The 18331-nt window shown below is 36.5% G+C and overlaps 1 protein-coding gene across 1 annotated transcript in view; it reads left to right on the top strand.

Moving 5' to 3' along the window:
• The window catches only part of ITPR2 (inositol 1,4,5-trisphosphate receptor type 2), a 724583-nt gene that overhangs the window by 626785 nt on the left and 79467 nt on the right, over nucleotides 1-18331 (top strand). The window contains exons 50-52 of the mRNA XM_007949781.2: nucleotides 9159-9323; nucleotides 12784-12979; nucleotides 14437-14529. Coding sequence (XP_007947972.1) covers nucleotides 9159-9323; nucleotides 12784-12979; nucleotides 14437-14529 — 454 coding nt within the window. The remainder of the gene's footprint in view (nucleotides 1-9158; nucleotides 9324-12783; nucleotides 12980-14436; nucleotides 14530-18331) is intronic.

The following is an 18331-nucleotide window of genomic DNA, read 5'->3' as shown; positions in this document are numbered from 1 at the left end:
GCTTTCAGGATTCTGTCTTTGTCTTTGGTTTTGATGAGTTTGATGATGATATGTGTTGGTGATTTTCTTTTGGGGTCTTTCCTGTTTGGGGTTTGTTGGACTTCCTGAATGAATGGATATATCCTCATCTTTCATCATATCAGGAAAGTTCTCCTCCAGAAAATCTTGGACAATTTTCTCAGTGGCTTTATTTTTCTCTTCCTGGTCTGGAATTCCCATGACATGTAAGTTATTCCTTTTGATGGAATCCCACATGAACCTTAAGCTTTCTTCATTTTGTTTTAATTTTTTTCTGATTGATCCCTTTCCAAAGAAGTATTCAGGTATTTGTCTTCAATCTCATTAATTCTATCTTCCATTGCATCAGTTCTTCTCCTTTGCCCTTCCAATGTGTTATCTATTTCTGACAATTTAGCATTAATCTTCTGGATTTCTATCTGTCGATTTAGAATCATTTCTAATTTTTCATTTATTTTATCATTTTGTTCTTGCATTTTCTTCCAAAATTCCTCCTGGGTTTTTTCTGTGTTTTCTTTGGTCTATCTCTCAAATCCTTTGAAGATACCTAAATTTGTTGTTGTTGTTAAGTGCCGTCGAGTCATTTCCAACTCATAGCAACCCCATGCACAGCAGAACAATACACTGCCTGATCCCATGCCAGCCTCACAATCCCTGCTATACTTGAGCCCATCGTCACAGCCACCATGTCAATCCATCTCGTTGAAGGCCTCCCCCTCTTTTGTCGACCCTCCACCCTACCAAGCATGACATCCTTCTCCAGGGAATGGTCCCTTCTTACAACATGACCAAAATAGATGAGACAAAGTCTGGCCATTCTTGCTTCCAAGGAGCATTCTATCACCAGAATAATACCTAAATATAATTCTTTTGAATTCCTTATCAGAGAATTCCAGTGCTGCTGCTTCTTCAGGGATATGTTCTGGGTTTGTATCCTACTCCCTTGTATCTACCTCTTTATCCTGCTTCTTTGTGTGGACTGTGATGGTCTATTGTCTCCGAGGCATCATAGCATTGTTGTATTTAGATCTCTGTTAACTGTTTGTGAAGAGCAGCCAAGGGTGATTCAGGCTGTTCTTGGTGGTTTTTATCATTGGCACATTGGTGGAGAAGGAGGTAGTAGCTCTCGCTCAGTAAGTGAAGTTGCAGGAGGTGTGGGTGTAGTTGTGTCTTGTGGGAACTGTTGTTGTCTCCCACTCAGTTAGACACAAATTACAATTGAATAACCATCAAAAAACTAAAAGTACATGGACAAAAAACACACCAGGTAATCACACAGGAACAGTAGCCAAAAAAAGAAAAAAGGGAAAAAGAAGAAGAAAAAGCAAGAAAAACTGTAATATCTGGGGATAAGGCACTAAGAGGAAAAAAGTAGAGAAGGAGAATAATGAAGGAAAAAAAAATGGGAAAAATGCAAAAAGAAAAACAAGGATTGAGGTTAACCATGAGAAAAAAGGGGCGGGAGAAAACCTTAAAATAAAAAAAAAAAATTCAACCAGGAACAGTGTAAAGAAAAAATGCTGAAAACTAGGACCTGGGAGGGGAAGATTAAGAATAATAATAAAAAGTACAAAAGTATTAATAGTAATAGTTTTTTTTTTTTTTAAATGGACAAATACAAGCAGACTAATCATCAGAAAAAGAAGAGCAAAAAAAAAAAAAAAATAAAAGAGAGAGAGAGAGAGAAAAGAATTGGTGGAAGACAGGGCAGGGCACCCAGGCTCCATCTGAGCACACAGACTGTGATGGAGTTCCTGTGGGCCCAGAAGGTAGGTGGTAGTGGGGGATGGCTACACCTCCATTCACCAAGCGGATGTGGGGTATAAGAGTAACAAGAGGAATGTCGTACCTTTTCAGTCTGGAATGTCCTTGGGGTTGCTGGAAAGCAGAACATGTTCTCAAGCCCCAGGAATCTGCCAGAGCACTGTCTCTTTAAATATCCAAAATAGTGAAGCCGCTTTTAATCCTTCAAAATGGATGGCGCCCTCCAGACCAGCAAAAGTCAGCAGCTCAGCCTGCCTTTCTCTTCACCTTCTCTGTTTATTCCCCAGCCACCATGCACAGTCTTCCGTGCAGTCCCTGGATAGAAGGGCTGATTTTTAGGTTAATTCTTAGGTCCTACCACCTCTCAGGAATCTCCAAGATGTCTGTGACATCGGGATCACTCAGGATCGCTGCCAGACCGCAGCTCCATATGTCTCCTTTTTTTGTGTTTTCATGCAAATTCTTCTGGTAGTTGCAGTTTAGTCCATTTCTATATCCTTCCCTTCAAGGTTCAGGGGTCCAGGATTATCTTCTGTATCTGTGTTAATTGGTTTCCCTTTTCTTTGTTGGATAGGGTCTGTGAAGTCTTTCTGCCTAGTCCGCCATCTTGCCGGACATGATTCCTATCTGCGTTATTAACTGTGTGACGCTGTAGGTACTCTTATAGCCTTACGCAGCATTAAGCATCTGCACATCCCCCAGTGTACATTCTGATTTACCAGTCTAGGACATTTTGACCAAATAATCATGTTAGATTTTGGACAGCCAAATTGGATGGAATAATTATAATTTTGATATTTTAGTTATTAATAGAAAAGTTGTCATCTGTAATTTTATATTTTATGAATTAATTAAAAAGTTTTAGTGAATGCTAATCTTCACTTTTAACATAGTGAGTTCATTAAAAAGTATGTATGGTTTATCACTTTCTGGGAGATAGAAAAAGAAAAATTGTTAATGAAAACATATCAATCATGTTTTGCCTTAGGTTTTAGAGTAAGTCATTTACACAGTAATTAAATATTTACAAAATCACTTATATATATTTAAAGGTTTGTACTTTGTAACAGATATAACTCTGTGCTAAATTATAGTTTCAGAAACAGGAAAAAAAATCTACTTGACAGTTTAACCTTAATGAGAATCAGAATGCTAGACCTTAAGCAAATCAGTGAGCCTCTGAATTTTATTTTTCTTCTGAATAAAATGAAGATGTGAAAGATGGTCTAATGATGAGAAGACCAGTTCAGACAATTAGTGTGGAAGATAGAAAAGAGCAGCAATAGTGAGAATGATAATATTAGCAACAATAGCTGCCATTTACCAAGCATCTCCTGGGTGAAACACTATTTAATTGCAAACCATTGCTTTCCTGATCATAATGCTGTTTATATTTTGGTTCCCCGAGAGTTGTTTCTGGACTTAGTGTCTTTTACAGTGTTAACCAAAAATAGATAGCTCCTTTTGCGGAAAAGGGATCAAGTGGGAGAAAAAATTTCACCTTGTTTTCTGAGCACTTATTATTACTGGTTTTTGCTTATTATGAAACTTGTTGTTATGTGCCGTTGGGTAGGACCCAACTCATAGTGTCCCCTCCTTGGTTTTCTGCGGCAGTATCACTATGGAAGTAGATTGCTCAACCTGCCTTCCGAGGAATGGCTGGTGGGTTTGAACCACCAGCCTTCTCGTTAGCAGTCAAGTGCCTTAGGCACTATGCCACCAGAGTTCACTTAAATGCTCTTTATCTTTGTTCCAAAAAACAAAGTTTTACCTGGATTGTAACTGGCTTCTCTACCTTGACACAGGTTATCTCAATATTTGAGGTGTTTCAGAAATGAAAATTTCTCTCTTACGAAACATATTTTATAACCTAGTACATTATCTTCCTACTCTTGCGCTGCATTTTTAGTTATTGGCTGTGAAATTAATATGTTATTTTGGGAAACATAAACACATTTTTTATATTTAACATAATTTAGTATTTACTCAATGTCATTAAAATTCTCTGGGAACCTCATTTAATAACTATATAATATTTCCAGTCATATGGATGTTATATAGTTTGTTTAACCATGCCACTATTTTTTATTTAGATTTTTAGAAATTTAGTTATAATGCAAAATAATGATAATGCAGTATATACTCATGAAGGATTTTCTATCTTCTGAACTTTTCTTGTCTACAGTATATTTTACTTTTTGTGATAGTGCCTGGAAATATGTAGCTTATTTAATGTTGTTGTTACATGCCGTCAAGTAAGACCCAACTCATAGCGACCCCTCCTTGGGTTTCTGAGGCAGTATCACTACGGAAGTAGATTGCCTCATCTTCCTTCTGAGGAGTGGCTGGTGGGTTTGAACCGCCAGCCTTCTGGTTAGCAGTCAAGTGCCTTAGGCATTACACTACCAGAGCTCCCAGGTTATTTAATAGTATTTTTAAATCATTTGTTTTTCTCACAATTATTGTAATATAGGAATATATATGCCAGAACTTAGCTTCATCATTTTGAGGAAAGAAGCAAATGGAGTTTAGTGGATATTTTACTTTTCAATAAATAAGTAGACAGATAATCTTTTTTTTTTTTTTTTGAACTACATTTTATTCCTGAAAAATAGGTCAGGTTTTCCCATAGGAACAACATAAGATGAGGATAGAATTCTTCATCAGGAACATAGCATCAAGTAAGACCAAAGAATGATGTAAAAGTAAACACATAGCAGCTATACATTTCTAGGATCACTTACAATAGTGAAATTTAAGACTGTGTAGAATTCTAGAGCTATGGGACATCTTAAGGATTATTAACTTCTAGGCATTTTATTTATAAATGAAGAAATGAAGTCGTATAGAGGTCAGAAGGAGTGACAGAAGTATCCTAGGCTGGAACCCTGATGGCTCAACTCCTGATCCAGTATCTTTCCACTATACTACACTAATCAATGAATCATCAAGTATATATGAAAATAATTAATTTACCTAATTTAAATAAATGAAGTTGTTTTATATACATTAATTGACAAATGGATATTAGTTTTGCTTTCTTTTTTAGAAGACCTGTTGGTAATGTGGATTGTTGTATCACTTTTAAAAGACTCTGCAGAAAGCTTCCACTGGTGCCATTTCCCTCTGCAATTTTCTTTTTTTTTTTTTTGCCCCACCTTCACTTTTTTTGCTCCACCTTCACCTTGTTTTCCCCACCCTCAACAACAAATAAATATATCAGCAGCAGTTTTGAAGAATAGATGGAGAAAGGCAAAAGTATAAAGTGGTCATGATCATTTATATTGATGGTATTTGTGTGCTGACTTCAGGGTACTTTCCACATTGGCTCAGGAAAGCATAGCCTTTTAACCACCTTGCCCAGCTCTCAAAGAAACTCTTGTGTCTCAGTGGTTAAACATGTGGCTGCTAAGTGAAAGGGCGATGGGTTCAAACCTACCAGCCATACCACGGGAGAAAGATGTGGCTCTACAGGGTATCCAAGGCTGTAAATCTTATGGGAGCAGACTGCCACAACTTCCTCCTGTTACAACTTCCTTCTGTGGAATGGCTGATACTTTGAACCTCCACCTTTCATTTAGTAGCCCAGTGCTTTAACACTGCACTACCAGGGGCTCCTCGTAAAGATTACAGCCTAGGAAACCCTGTGGCGCAGTTCCACTCTATCCTATAGGGTTGCTATGAGTTAAAATTAACTCCATGGCAATGGCTTACTTGTCTAGAGCATTTTGAACATAAAATCATCATTTTAGATGATTATATGGTTAAGCCCATTGTTGTTGAGTCAATGCCAATTCATAGTAACTCTACAGAACAGAGTAGAACTGTCCCATAGAATTTCCAAGGCTGTAATCTTCACGGAAGCAGACTGCCACATCTTTCCCCCACGCTGGTGGGTTTGGACCACTGGACTTGAACTTTTGACCTTTTGGGTAGCAACCAAGGACATAAATATTGCACCACCAGGGCTCCAGCCCAGCTCCCATAACCTCTATTTATTGTTGCCTACTCAACCTTTGCCATACAAACTATGACTGCCTATATAATGTTATTGACAAATAAAAGACTGGTTGTTGTTGGGCACTGTCAATTCAGTTCCTATCACAGCGACCCTATGTGAGAGAGTAGAACTGACCCACACGATTTTCTTGGCTATAATCTTTATGAGAGTAGATTGCTGGGTCATTCTCCTGCAGAGCCACTGGGTGGGTTCAAACCACTGTCCGTCTGGTTAGCAGAGGAGTGCTTAACTGTTGCTCCACCAGGGCTTCTGGTGGAAGCAAATATGTTAGGGAATTAAAAGTATTAAAAAGGGAGAATATTTTGCAACTTCTCATTCCTCGCACAAAATTCACAGCTCATATGGAAAATGCTGTAGAAAACAATTTGTAAATTTTGGGGTCATGGCACAAGAGAAACCAGATTTCAACCTCTTTCCTAACCCAATCACTTCACCTTACACTTACTTCTTTTTGGTATGAGTACTTCAAAACAAAGGCAACAATTTTCTTGTTACTGATCTCTGTGGGTGGTACCACAATACCAATTCTACTCTAAGTCCTTTGAAATTTGGTCAAAAAAACAAACATCCATCAAGCTTTAGATGAAAGTTAAAATAAATAAATAAAATAACTGAAAACAAATAAGTCAAATCTTTATTTTTCTTATGAAAATGGCAGATGCCCTTTTTGGCAGAAATGTATCTGTGCTTTTGCATTGTTTGAGAACTGAAGATCTTTTTTGAGGACTTGAATCCAACGTATTGCTTTTCTTCAGGGATAAGATTTACAAGTCATTTTCCTGTATAGTTTTTGTGATTCAGTTTGTTGTTGTTGTTGTTGTTATGTGCCGTCGAGTCGGCCCCAACTCATAGCAACCCCTCCTTGGGTTACCAAGGCAGTATCACTACGGAAGTAGGATTGCCCAACCTTCCTTCCGAGGAGTGGCTGGTGGGTTTGAACCACAGCCTTCTGGTTAGTAGTCAAGTGCTTTAGCCACTGTGCTTCAGTTTAGAGCAGTGGAAATTGGAAGGAATTTATCTTATACATTTCATTTGTCCTTCTGAAAGTTATGATTTCAATTTTTAAGTTTATTTTTTATAGAACTTCATATTTGTATTTCATATGATGAATTATAGTGGGTAATTTGACTGCTAACAAGAAGGTTGACAGTTCAAACCCACCAGCTGCTCTGTGGAAGGAAGATGGGGCAATCTACTTCTGTAAGGATTTACTGCCCCAGAAACCCAATGGGAGTCATTGTGAGTCGGAATCTACTAGAAGGCAGTGAATTTTTGACAAGTCTAAATTAGTAAAGTAAATTCACATAATAGCTACTGCAAATAATTTAAAGAGTAAACTACTGAATATTGGGGAGCTCTGGTGGCATAGTGCCTAAGGCATTTGACTGCTAATCAGGTGGTTCAATCCCACCAGCCACTCCTCAGAAGGAAGGTTCCGTAGTGGCACCACCTCGGAAACCCAAGGAGGGGTCGCTATGAGTTGGATCCAGCTCCATGGCAGTGCATTGCGTTGTCTTTACTGAGTATTACTTTACTCAGACATTTTCTTTTCCATCATTTTCATGGGTGTTTTTTGTCACATACTACCCTATATCAGAAACTTACATTCTCTGTTTTTCAGAAATAATTTCTGATAATATGAAACTTACTCTTGGACAGTAAATATAAAGGCATACATTATACTGCCAGCTATGTTTAATAATAGCATCAACAGGTAATGATGAAACATAAATACTGAAGTAAGATTTTCTGTTTGACGTTATTCAAATTGTCAACAAGTTGATGAACTAAGTAATAACATTGAGTGATGAGAGGACAGTTAAACAGCATGGGCAAAATTTGAGAAAGATTTGGACTTTCTAGTTTTTGTTTTTGATTTGGTTTGGCTGTCTTCACAACATGCAGTAATAACCAATTTCTCATTTCATCCGTATTGATTTGGGCATCAGAAAGTTGAAAGAAAAGAAGTGCCAACTTCTCAAATTTCACTTCTGTCTCAAAGTGTTATGCCCCTTCTTACATTACTTAAAATGGGAATAAAGTAACATCCTTAATAAATAATTTTTAGAAGTCAACGGTGTTGCAAAAAGCAGCCTTTTTTTCCCAAAAAAATAGGTTTAGACATATGAAGACAAATAGGGAGTCATTAGATAATCTAAAGAACTCTGACTGATTTGAAGAGGAAACTATGAAATCTTAGAATCTGTAATTCTTTCCTTGATGACTAATCAGCATAATTGTCCCTTCAGTTTGCAAATAGTGCAGTTATTCTGTTGTTGTTGTTGTTATGTGCCGTGGAGTCGGCCCCGACTCATAGCGACCCCTCCTTGGGTTTCCGAGGCAGTATCACTACGGAAGTAGGATTGCCCAACCTTCCTTCCGAGGAGTGGCTGGTGGGTTTGAACCGCCAGCCTTCTGGCAGTTATTCTAGAACTAACTAAATAAATAGAACTACACTAAATATTCTAGAACAACAAGTTTTATGATAAAACTTTGTTCTTTGGAAATCACGGCACAGATCATTGTTTTTGTAAGACTGTCAGTATAAATTTCTGTATCCCAAAATTATGCCCCAAAAGGTCATTTTAAATGTATATTGAATATAATCTACATGATCATAGGTATATACTAAATACTCCAAAATATTTATTGAATAATTACCACATGTACAGCTTAGGAAAAATATATGCATATATTTTAATCTATGTGTGTATGCATATGTATATTTTCTATGTGTATAAAATAAATGCAAAAACAACTTTTTAATGGCAAATTAGTTTAAAATAATACTCAACAGAGCAAGTTAGCATGAGGAGGGAGATCAAGGACAAATCTTTGAAAGTTTTCTGAAAGAGTTTTTTGTTACATTTTTTTATAATAGAAATATTTAATGTGTTATTTGTGTTACGGAATAATAAAAGTAGCACATTTAAAGGGTCTTTGTCCTAAGTGCTTCATATGCACTATGCCACTTAATCCTCCAAAGAGTTCTATGAGGTGGGAATTCTTTTATTCCAGTTTTTCAGAAGAAAGAGTTGAGACCTACCTACTGAGATGAAGTCACTTGACGTAAATCATGCTGAAGTAAGGGGAACAGGGAGGATTTAAATTCAGGTTGTCTTGATTGCAGAGCTGGGCTCTTAATCATTCTCCTCTCTTTTATTGCAAATGCACAGAATACAACTTTTGCATCTATTATATTTACATGCAGATTTGTCAACAATGCTGAAAAATTACGAAATAAGAAATCATAAAAGAAAATCACACCTTTGTGACAATACATTTTGTCAATGTCCTGCTTTACATGTGTTTCAAAATAAATAAGGCAGTAAATCTAATGTCTTCTTTCCCTCAGCTCTGTAATAAAATAGTATTTCTGGTGAGTTTTGTCGGAAACCGTGGCACGTTCACTCGAGGGTACCGTGCAGTCATCCTGGATATGGCCTTTCTCTACCACGTGGCATATGTCCTGGTTTGCATGCTGGGCCTCTTTGTCCATGAATTCTTCTATAGCTTCCTGGTGAGTACATCTCTATGCAGAGAATTTCTGCTGCCAAAATATACAATACTTCTTCTCCTTATGCCTTTTTCTTCTTCTTCTTCTTCTTTTTTTTTAAGTAGGGCCTGGCATTTAGGACAAGAGATGTTATTTTTAGAGTTCCTGAGGAAAAGCATGAATTATTATTATTTTTAGTCTTCTTCTCTGAAAAACTACATAGGTGGTGGAATTCTTTATTTCCAGTCTAAGAAGCAACTAACCACTCTACCTCTTGACACTTGCGTCATACGACAGCCTGTTTTTTGGTTTTTGCCAAATCATACTTCTGTTTACACTTAGAGATTCTCCAACAGAGTTGAGATTGGGGAAAAAAAAAAAAAGATAGGGATGTACTTCTATGGATACCGCAATGACTAATTTTATTTACATTGTATGTATCGTATATATTTTTAGAATGGTATGTAAGCAGCATGGCAACCTAACAGAGACAGTAAGTTGTTTTAAGTACAGTAGTATAAGACCTTTAGTGAGATGGAATGAGACAGTGACTGCAACAGTGGGCTCAAACATAGCAATGGTTGTGAGGATAGCACAGGACAGGGCAGGTTTGGTTCTGTTGTACATGGGGTCGCTATGAGTTGGCAGTGACACTCAGTGGCACCTAACAACAACAGTATAATTTCAAGCTTAATATGCCATTATTGTTAAATTTACCTCTCTATCTCTACTTCCTTAAACATATTTTTTTCAATTAATTGTAGAATTTTTGCTGGTTATTAGTTTTCCTTTATACTTATATACAGTTTTATAGCTACAAACCAGTAGAGAAGTCAATATGACTCCATGATAATGCTTTGAAACTTAAAGGTGCAGCATGTTAGCATCATGACACCGCAGGAACAATTTATTTATATCTCCAGCTCATAGTTGACATGCTATGGGGAATGCTACCAATAAGATTATTACCAAAACCAAATGAAGATCTGAATATCTTATGCTGTCCCAGTTTGTTTTGGTCATGAAGAACCAATCCAATGCCTCCTGGCTCCCTGTTACAGAGCCCACCCATGTAGGAAGACTGAAGAGAGGCTGATTTTCCATTGACCCTCAAACACATAAAATAACTGCAATGGAGAGTGGATTTGTCTATTATATTTTGATACAAAACTATCTTCCAGGAGTTAAGTTACATCATTTAGCAATCAAAAAGTAGATCCCACCTCCCCATCACCATTCTAAGGATCCAAATAATTCTCTTTGTGCCTGATTCATGAGGTAGAATACAGTTCTTTTACTTGCCTGTGACATATAAAGTCTTTTTGTAGCCAATTCTCATACCCTGATTGTGATATATAATATTCTATAATTCTATAATGTGCTTAAACTTTAAACCTTCCTGTTTATGAAGTGGATAGGGAGAGTAAGGACAACTAGTAATATCCAGATTCATTAAAGACATGATATGAAACATGTGAAATTATGAATCTTTGTTTTTTCAAGGAGAGGTATTTGAAAAATAAAGGTATATTAGAATTATTATATAAACTATTATTGGTAATGTTAATTTTAATTTATGTTACTTAACCCTGTTTTCTAGTGTTATTTTCCTCTGATCTTTAATCTTGCAAATCTTTTATTACTAATGCTAATTTGTTTACACTGAGTTGGTTAAGAAATAAAGGTAGTCTAGTCTGACGTTTCGAGTACTAGAGGAATATTGTAATGTACATAATACTAAAAATTGTGTTTAAAGTATTTGAAAAATATTTTTATATTCTAAAGCATATTTGAATATGACTTACTGTTATGCTCACAAATGTCAGTCCTTGATCTAAAATCATAAAAACCATACTCTAGATTTATCTCTCAGAAATAAACAGAAAGAACCATCCACCTGTCCAGAGTGTCACCCCACTTTGTTTCCCAAAGGCTTGGATTTGATGGGTATGGAATGGGAACCATGAATATGCATTTTTGGCAAGCATTCCAGAGGTTTCTGAAAGCAATGTACTTTCCCCAGAGCTAACCTAGAGCACATTACCAGATCTTTTCTTTCAGCCACTATTGAGTTAAGCAACAGAAAATCTCATTGTCAACTAAATGCATAAGTAAATTAAATAAGCAACACTGTCAACATTTGAGAGTTGAATTTGCACTAGTTAATTTGTACTGAAGAACACTGACTTTATATCTAAAGGTTGTTGCTCCTCTAAGAGATAAACAGATAGCAAAATAATTAAACATTATTGTTTTTATTTGACTATTTTAAAACACCAGTTTCCTAAGGTGAGTAAATAAGTTAATATCTATACAGAAATTATCTGCAAAGCTACATTAAAATTTAAAAATAGCTATATGAACCTCAGTACTCAGAAGAACAGAGGACAGGAGCCTAATATTTCTGTGGGGATATGTAACACTGATACCTGATTGCTTTATCCAGTTCAGAAAGTCTAACCACTGCCCACAAGGTAGCAGGTGATAAACTCCCATGATTCCAATTAAAAAAATACCATTCATTTTCAAACAAATATTTATACCTTACTTTAAATGAAGGGCAATTTATTGCTTTCAACTAGTTTTCAATAAGACATGTACTTGCTCTAAGGTATGCTTTCAACTTTATAATATAGCAATAAAATAATTAAATCATTAAAATTGTTCTTGGCATTGACTACCGATGTTATTAACTACTGCATACATTTTCTGGTAATAATGACAAAAAGGTAATTAATGCACCATTAGAGGAAGTGAATTAGCCAAATTGTGTATTACATTTTTGTTTATACTTCTGTTTCCAAAAGCATATACCAACGTGATAGGTTTTGCCCTCATTATATTACTTTAGTAAAGAAAGATGTTTGCATTTTTCCAAGATTTGATTCATACTTTTTCTATTGCACCAGGATCCTAAAACTGTTTTTGTAACTTCACTTCTAATCCCTTGATGAAACAACCGCATAGGCTTTAATGAGACAAGCAAATAATTAACCCTGGGAAGAGATATATATGAAACAGCACATTTAATGAATTTGCCAACTATTCATCGCTTTAGTGGACCTAATTCAGCATTTACACTTTAGCCATTTTACATATTCCAGAGGCAACTGCAATAGGATTAGAATTAAGGAATAAATAGCTAAAATGTTTATATTATTATAACTTTTAAAAAATAAAATTGAAATTTGCAGCTATGCTATTTTTATAATTTTGTACAAAATTGAGATCATATGATTTATGAAGCTAAAAGATGCACATTATATGTTGTTCAGATTTATCTTTTTTGCAAAACAGTATTTTAATACATTCTGAATAGAGAAGAAATATGTATTTTAGTTCCTTTTCAAGGTATAATCTTGGTGGTTGTTTTCTCACGGATAAACTAGAATGGTTTAGGTTTGTATTTGTAATTACCTTTATGTTCACTTACTTTTTGCTCTATTGCATATTATCTTTTCTTCTTTCTTCTTTATTTTTGTAGCTTTTTGATTTGGTGTACAGAGAAGAGACTCTGCTCAATGTCATAAAAAGTGTCACACGGAATGGCCGCTCCATTATTCTAACTGCAGTCCTTGCTCTCATCCTTGTCTACCTGTTTTCCATTATTGGGTTTCTTTTTTTGAAGGATGACTTCACTATGGAAGTGGATAGGCTGAAAAACAGAACTCCTACTACAGGTATTGCTATTACCACTAAATGAGCTTTCTCTGATGGCAGATATGACCTGTACATAGTTTGTCAACTGTATTACAGATAAACACTAAATAAGGAAATGTTTCTTTCATTCCTTTGAAAACATGGTCTTGTTTACTACTAAGAACTCTTGAATGTGAAATACTTTCAGGTTATATATTAGCTGTTAATAATGTGTATAGGGAAATACTATACACACACACACACACACACATATACACATGCATGTATATGATATCTTATTAGGTATTGATTCTCCAAGGCTTTGCCTTCTGACCCTCAGAGTCCAGCAGGCACCTCACTAAAAATTTGTAAAGTAAAGGAATGGCCGCCACTCAATAATTCTACTTCACTCCCTTTCTAACCACCTGACACTCACCCCACCCCCAAGCTAGTGGTGACAGTGATATACTCCCCCTCTCCCCCTCACATGCTCTTGTCAGGGCACAGGGAACGAAGGCAGTAAATTCTGTGGCCTCTCTTTCCTAGAGGGGGCTCTAGCACTCTCAGCTCCAGAGCAGCTGTTGCCAGAAAATCTAGCCCTGACCCATCTCATTACTTTTCCTTCTAACTCTACCTCCCTTTTGCCACTTTAACTCAAATCCAATAATCAGGGTAATCTTGGTTGTTGTTTCTCTGAAATGTGCTTGAATATAACTTCAGCCCTTTCTATATAAAAACAAACTTATTCTTGTTTCCCCCATATTATGGACTTTTCTTGATGGCTGTATGTGAAAAATAGGGTTGAGAGGAACTTCTTGACTCTGTATTTGTTACTAACAAACAAAAGAAAAAAAAGTCTTATAAAACTTTGTTTCATGCAGGTAGGAAAGAAATTGTCACTATTTTCTCTTCCATTCTGGGCCCGGGAGATAAGTAGAGAGCCAGCCATCAAATGGACCCCTGTGGACTGTGGAAGAAAAGGAAAGTTGTCATTTGGCCGAAGATTCTCGCTTCCCTGAGACATTTTATGCCATTAGTCCCAGGAGCCCCATTCCTTACTATTAGAACTACCAACACTCATACAGTCTCTACCTCAGCCATTAGGACCAGTGGCTTTGAGCTCAGGAAGTGCCAACTGCATTGGGGAAAATATGTTCCTGGCATCCCAAGTCAGAACCCTGAATGTATTTGACCATAGAAACATTGTTACACATGATGGTTAAAGGCTATGGCATTATTAATACTTTATCTTAGCCACTTTAAAGGTATAAAAGGCTTTTAGTGGATTGGCCCATAAACCTATTCTCTATAAAATTGCTTCAATAGACAAAATGTGTTCAGAGTTCTAAACTCCCTTATTAAAAGACTTTAGGAATATAGTCAGGTGCTAAGCTGGAATAGTAGTGGCTTTTATTTATATTCTCTTAAAACTTTGACATTTATTTCTTTTAATTTTTATATGTGTTTCTATACCATATTCTACTTTGTGTGTTCTCAGGTAGTAATGGAGTTCCTACCATGACCTTAACTTCAATGATGGGAACATGTGAAAAGGACAATTGCCCACCCACGATACCAGCTTCAAATACAGGTCTGTGGGAAGGACTCTGGGAGCAGTATGAACTCAATAGTTCTAAATTTGTATTTAGTAAATATTATTACCTCTTAGAGAGTTCCACTAGGAATTTCAGGATGGGTTGCGATAGAAGACTAGGGGGTAAACGAACCAAGAGAATTTTAATCAAGAAAATATTCTTATATCTGACATTTTCTCCTCTCATTCTGTTTCTCCTATCATTTGTATTCATGAGAACTTAGCAAGTTTATCCTTTGCTATGTGCTCCTGAAAATTCTGTTGCTATATTGTGAGACCATATCACACTGTGTCTTTTTTAGTGGAATGGCCTTTAACACAGCTTATAGAAAGCATGGGCTCAGAACTCAAAAGGCTTAAGTCATAATCCTGGACCTTTCAGTTTCCAGGGTTATGTCTTGGATAAGTTGTGCAAAATTCCTGGACATCTTTCAGGTGGCTTGCCTGGGGATAGATAGACAGATAGGTGGGAAGATTGATACACAGATAGATAGATAATATACTTTGCCTCCATAGGAGCATATGGAACCATACATTAATTCTTTTTTTTTTTTCACTCTAAATTGTTCTCTTAAAGTATGGCAGGAATTTGAAAACTATGGCATGTGTGATATTTAATGAACTGTAAAAGAAATCAGTAGTCTTTTCTTGGAAACAGCAAAGATTTAGGGAATGTGTATTTTTCAATTATTTTAAGATTGTGTTATAGAAAAAGGATTACATTTAGTCTATATGTCTGTGGAGGACAAAGTTAGACCCAGGGAAGATCCAGAAATATAGAATTAAGCACAATGCAAGGATGGAGTTCCCCAATTTCCATCTGAGAATACATTGTTTATCTGGTATAATGACAGTGCATTCTTTCCTAAATAGTGTCTTCTTTGAGATATTGGACTATTGCTTGGGAAAAAAAATGAATAGTCCCTTATACAGACTAAATGTTTCACTTTTTGACCTACAAGGAGAATTAAACACATGAATGTAATTCATTCTAGTGTCCAAGTAGCCATAGGTACCATGAACATGACTTCTTTTCTCCTTTACGTCTTAATGGACTATCAAGGCTTTACAAACTATGAACCAGCTCAGTCTTCCCATTACTGTGTTTTGCAGTTTCTAAAACCCTGTGGTAGGGTCCTATAGTTTAAGTACTTTGAATTTCTTCAGCATTGCTCACCTGTGATAACAGTTATTATTGATAAATTATTGGAGGGTAAGAAGTTGAATGGTGCTATCTTATTCTGGATAGCAGAAATTGGAATCACTTCATGCTCTTGACCTATGCTTGCCTGATTATTGCTAAAAGTGCATTCTTCCCCAGTAGAGTATATCAAACCATAAATGCCTGTCTTGTACTCATGTAATTGGAGTTTTGGGTTTCAAGTACAAAGCCATATATTTATTTCTATTGTATTTCTCCCAACCTATACTACCAGACTATCCCAGTTTATCCATAGAATAGATTAAATTTTTTATCAGATGATCTCTAGGTTTCAGGGTCCTTTGCAGTATAAAGTGGCATGAGGCTCCTGTGTCTCTATGGTCTCTGACCTGCTGAACAAGATACTTTGTCATGTCATCCTCTAGGGTGATGATTGATAGAACAGGCATCAGCAAACCCATGGGGCAAATCTGGCTTGTCATCTGGTTTTGTGTAGCCCTTAACCTAATAATAGTTGTAAACATTTTCTAATGGTTAAAAAAATAAAAGAAAAGAAGAGGTAAGAAAAATAAGCAATGGAGACTGTGATCCAGGAAACCAATAATGTTTACCATCTGGCACTTTGCAGAAAAAAGTTTACCAACCTCTTCTCTAGAAGATTTTCATTAAAGGTGGTAGAAAAGTTGCATAGGACAGTATTAAGGACAGAGTTCTTTGGCATATTACTAAAAACATGCTTTCAGATTGACATAGTTATATTTTGTGTAATTCTTCAGCCACATAGAAATCTGTCTTAAATAAACTATCATTCAGCCCATGTTTCTCCATCTTTTCCACAAAAATATCATGAAACTCAAAGTCTCCTTGCCCAAGTCCAGATCCATCATGTCTGCTGCATCTCCCAATTTGAGGTCAATCTGAACCTGGACCAGTCTCTCTTGTCCTTTCCTTCTTTCCACACTATCCCTTTAATGATCCGTTTTATGTCTTGGGCATCAGCATCAAGCTCATTTGTCATCAGCTTGTAGAATCTGTCACCATCTCAAACTGAGATCTCCCCTCTTGTTATTATCTAGGATTTTAAAGAAGTCCTATTTTGAAAACATGGACATAGTTTGGATCTCTAGTGGTGCTATGTTTAAGGCATTGGACTACTAACCAAAGGGTAGGTGGTTCAAACTTACCAGCTGCTCCACAGAAGGAAGATGAGGCAATCTACTTCCTTAAAGATTTACAGCCTTGGAAACACGATGGGTTTTGCTATGAGTTGGAATCAACTTGATGGCCATTGGGTTTGGCTTTTTGTTTGTTTGGACATAGTTTTAAGTAGCTGAGTAAAATTAAATAGCTCTTAGGATCTTATTAGCCACCTTCAACATCATCAACTTATGTTCACATACACTTCTTCTCTGGTATTGTACTGTAAAGAAGAAGAGTATTCATTCTCCTTGACAGAGTATGGAAAATAATATGTTAAAAATTTACTTTCTTGTTAACACAAATATTTTAATAAGATGGTCCCAAGTATAGTAATACTAATCCTGTCTTGGTCTCCTATCTCTGAATATTACTTTTTTTTAAGCAAATATACTTAAAATATGGTTTTATTTTAAGAATAAAATACTGCCTTGCCAAAGAACCAACAACAAAGCCAGTGTTCCTCCTGTTACAGTCTCTAAAGATGGTGGACCACAAAGAGCCTAGACCTGCATCTGAGATGGTACCTGGGAGCTTCTAAGGTGGAAAGAGAAAACCACCTGAGCTGACTTTCAAGTGTGAGGCCTTCCACATCATACAGAGTGTCAGTCTGTTAGCTACCCAGCTTTATGGAATTCTACAATTCCCCAGGATTTGTTATTGATGCTCACCCAGGCATTCTATTCTAATTGTTTCATAGGTTATTACTAATTGTGACATTTTGACCTTACATCTTTAAAAAACAAGTGAATATTTCTATAAAATAGCATAGTAGTTGACTCAGTTCAGTATAAGCCCTTGATTATAATAACAATAACAAAAGTACTGTGCATTCATTCATTCAGCAATATTTGATCACCTACTCTGGGCCAGCCACCATGGTAGGTGTTCAAACAAAAAACAAAACTCACTGCCATTGAGTCATTTCTGATTTATAGCAACCCCCATTGGGTTTCCGAGGCTGTAAATCTTTATGGAAGTAGATCACCCCATCTTCCTTCCATGGAGCAGCTGGTGTGTTTGAACTGCTGACCTTCCAGTTAGCAGTCAAGTGCCTTATCCATTATGCCACCAGAGCTCCTTGGTAAGGGCTCAGGACACACATATTCCTGGCCCTATAGAATGTCTATATACATATATTTAAAAAAAAATCACTGCCATCAAGACAATTCCAACTCATAGCAGCCCCCCATTGGGGTTCCAAAAACTGTAAATCTTTAAAGAAGTAGATTGCCTCATCTTCCTTCCACAGAACAGATAGTGGGTTTGAATCTCTGACCTTCTGGTTAGCAGCCAAAAAATGCCTTACACACTGTACCACCAGAGCTCCTTATATAGAATATATTCTATACTCTCAGTGCTGTTGAGTGTGATCCAACTCATAGTGCCCCTCCTTGGGTTTCTGAGGTGGTATCACTATGGAAGTAGATTGCTCAACCA

This window comes from Orycteropus afer, unplaced genomic scaffold (genome assembly GCF_000298275.1).
Source record: "Orycteropus afer afer isolate SDZICR_OR568_19922 unplaced genomic scaffold, OryAfe1.0 scaffold00254, whole genome shotgun sequence".
NCBI lineage: Eukaryota > Metazoa > Chordata > Mammalia > Tubulidentata > Orycteropodidae > Orycteropus > Orycteropus afer.
Note: the sequence above shows the minus strand (reverse complement) of the source record. Positions and strands in the feature narration are given on the sequence as shown.